The 2,500-nt window shown below is 30.1% G+C and overlaps 1 protein-coding gene across 4 annotated transcripts in view; it reads right to left on the bottom strand.

Annotated features, from left to right (window-relative positions):
• Window positions 1–2,500, bottom strand: part of LOC125029170 — a 21,803-nt gene that overhangs the window by 1,356 nt on the left and 17,947 nt on the right. For all 4 annotated transcript variants that reach the window (XM_047619018.1, XM_047619020.1, XM_047619016.1 and 1 more), the window contains exons 10-11: window positions 2,300–2,500; window positions 1–2,038 (exon numbers count right to left, since the gene is read on the bottom strand). The exon at window positions 1–2,038 is cut by the window's left edge and continues 1,356 nt beyond it; the exon at window positions 2,300–2,500 is cut by the window's right edge and continues 61 nt beyond it. In XM_047619018.1, the coding sequence (XP_047474974.1) occupies window positions 1,945–2,038; window positions 2,300–2,500 (295 nt within the window). In that variant the 3' untranslated portion in view covers window positions 1–1,944. The remainder of the gene's footprint in view (window positions 2,039–2,299) is intronic.

Raw genomic sequence — 2,500 nt, 5'->3', positions numbered from 1 at the left:
ATCTCTTTTCACGCATAAAAAAATGTAATTCCACATATCAATTAACAGATGTTGAAGGAAAAATCTGTCCATTTTTTAAGCCAATACAAATCACTGAAAAAAAAACATATATTCCATTATTCAAACTAAAAAAAAAACTTTGCAAGTGCATGGATTATGCAATCTGGATGTGAAAATAGCCAACAAATGTAGAAGTGAAGACAAAAAGTTCAGTATCAAAGATAAGGTACATAATTACCAAAGAACATTCAACACGTGCCATCTGTCTAATATTACCACTTTCATATCAACACCAATCAATAACACTAACATAATCAAGATTCTTCTCACTTCACAAAAATCATTTTCTCTCCAAGAAAAATTATAGCATTAACTAAGATTCTCTTTCATAAGATCACTTCAAACTACAACAGAGAACACAATTCATGAGACACTTAAGCAGTAGTATTCCTTATTAGAATAATGTTTAACTGAAAACAAAGGTAAATATGCCCATGCTCCCTTGTTTTGGAATTTGAATATAAGGGCTTATATCCTAATACTTTACAAAGGAAGCAAATGATTCATTATTGTACAATACAAATATAAATCATAATCTCATTTCTAAAAACATTTGTAAAAGATGTAACTGCTGCAGATTGTGATGTGTATTGGCTCTTTCATAAATCATCATTATCTGAGTTTTAAGAAAAATATCTTTGTTTCCTAAATCTTTACTTACATTTTTCATCGCATTTTAACTAAAGCTAAATGTGAAGAAGAAGCATCAGGAAATATTTATTCTGTAAAAACAAGGACTTATACTATAGTGAAATATCTGTCTACCTTGATGGTAATTCTTAGCAGCTGGTATTAAACTGACATATCATCATCATTATCTCTTTAAAACACTTAATCCACACTAAATATTTCTAAAATGTATTATAAAACAAATCATTTATAATATGAAATATATTTCTTAAAAGGAATGAAGCACATATTAACAAACAACAGTCCCCTGATTTGGTTAACAATTAGTTATGCTAAACCCTGCAATGAAGCTAATCTGCCAAGCAATAATCATGTCAAGACTGCTAATTCTTTTTGAGAAAATAATTATCAATATATAAAAATGTAAAAAAACAAATTTTATAAAATAATAATAATAATGATTCCACTTTCTGTGGATACCCCTCAAAAAATATAATAATAAAAATATAACAAAGAAACTTTGATCATTTAATTTTAAAAAGATCATCTCCTATAAAAAAAGGAACCTGTTTAATCATGACATTACAGAAAGTTCAAAAATGAAAGAGTGAATTTGATTCAACAGATGTTCATAAGTTTCTCTCCAAAAGAAATGAGCAACCACTTCCAAGCAAGAAAATTAGCCCTCCTCAGCCTATTTAAAATTTTAAAAAAAAGTTATGGGAAGACTATTTTAAAAATGATCAAATGCATCAACAATATTGCTAAACTCACAATTCCTTGCAAGAACAAGACAGTCCATTATGCTGTGCCTCACTCAGACAAAAATGATGAAAATCGAGGAAATGTTTTCTATTAGTAAAGTGCAGTGACAAAGTAATCTTGTGGCCAAATTGGGCAGACCAAAGTTTTATTTACAAAATAATTTATTTATGAATTAGTTGCCCATTAATTGCAGGGCATGAACAGCTAGTATTTAAGGTTTATACACATAACAGTGATTATATGTTGATCACATCATAGTTGAACTATTTGAAAAATATGCTTCATGTTGCTATCTGAAATATATATTTCTAAATATGTATTTATTTTTTAGTCTAATCTTATGTAAAATATCTAGACCATGAAATCTACATATTCACTTTTCAGGCTGTTTTAATTTCTAACCTTTTTCTTGTTTTCATTTCTTGTAGTATACAGACTTCTCAGAACACAGCATAATAAAAATACACAGACCTAATATTGTTCGTGACTCTAAGATGTGGAAGACCTGCTGCCCTGTCTTCCTTTGGCTTTGGGTTTGGCATCATTAATGACAACAGTGGTAGATGTCAGCCTACGCATTTTCCTGAAAAGTAAAAGATACACATTAATTGCTAATCACACAGCAAATGTTCTGTCCCTACTTAAGAGATGAAACAGTTAACTGATTGTTCAGTTCATTTACAAAACATTTCATTTCCATAATGATTTACTTTTTCCTCTTTCCTTACAAAATCCTAAGTACAAATACTGCCAACGTCTAAGAAGAGAATAATTACATTTGTTGTCAATTTTCAGATATGTACTTCAATTAGTATTTAAAAATGAATCATTTTGCATTACTTACGAATTCAGGCTAAGTTCCTTGAAAGACGTAATTTTCAGAGCAGCTCCTCTTTTCCTCCTTGGCTCCTCTACATCCTGCTTGAGGTCAACCATCTCTTTTCTATCTAGATCTTCACAGTTTAATGTGTGTTTTTCCTCTACATCATCCTGTTTTGCATCTCTAGGTCCTCTCTGCTCATCATTCGTAGCTTCTCCACTTGCT

The sequence above is a fragment of the Penaeus chinensis genome, chromosome 9 (genome assembly GCF_019202785.1).
Source record: "Penaeus chinensis breed Huanghai No. 1 chromosome 9, ASM1920278v2, whole genome shotgun sequence".
In the NCBI taxonomy this organism is placed as follows: Eukaryota; Metazoa; Arthropoda; class Malacostraca; order Decapoda; family Penaeidae; genus Penaeus; species Penaeus chinensis.
The sequence above is the reverse complement of the archived record's forward strand: the minus strand, read 5'-3'. Positions and strand labels throughout refer to the sequence as shown.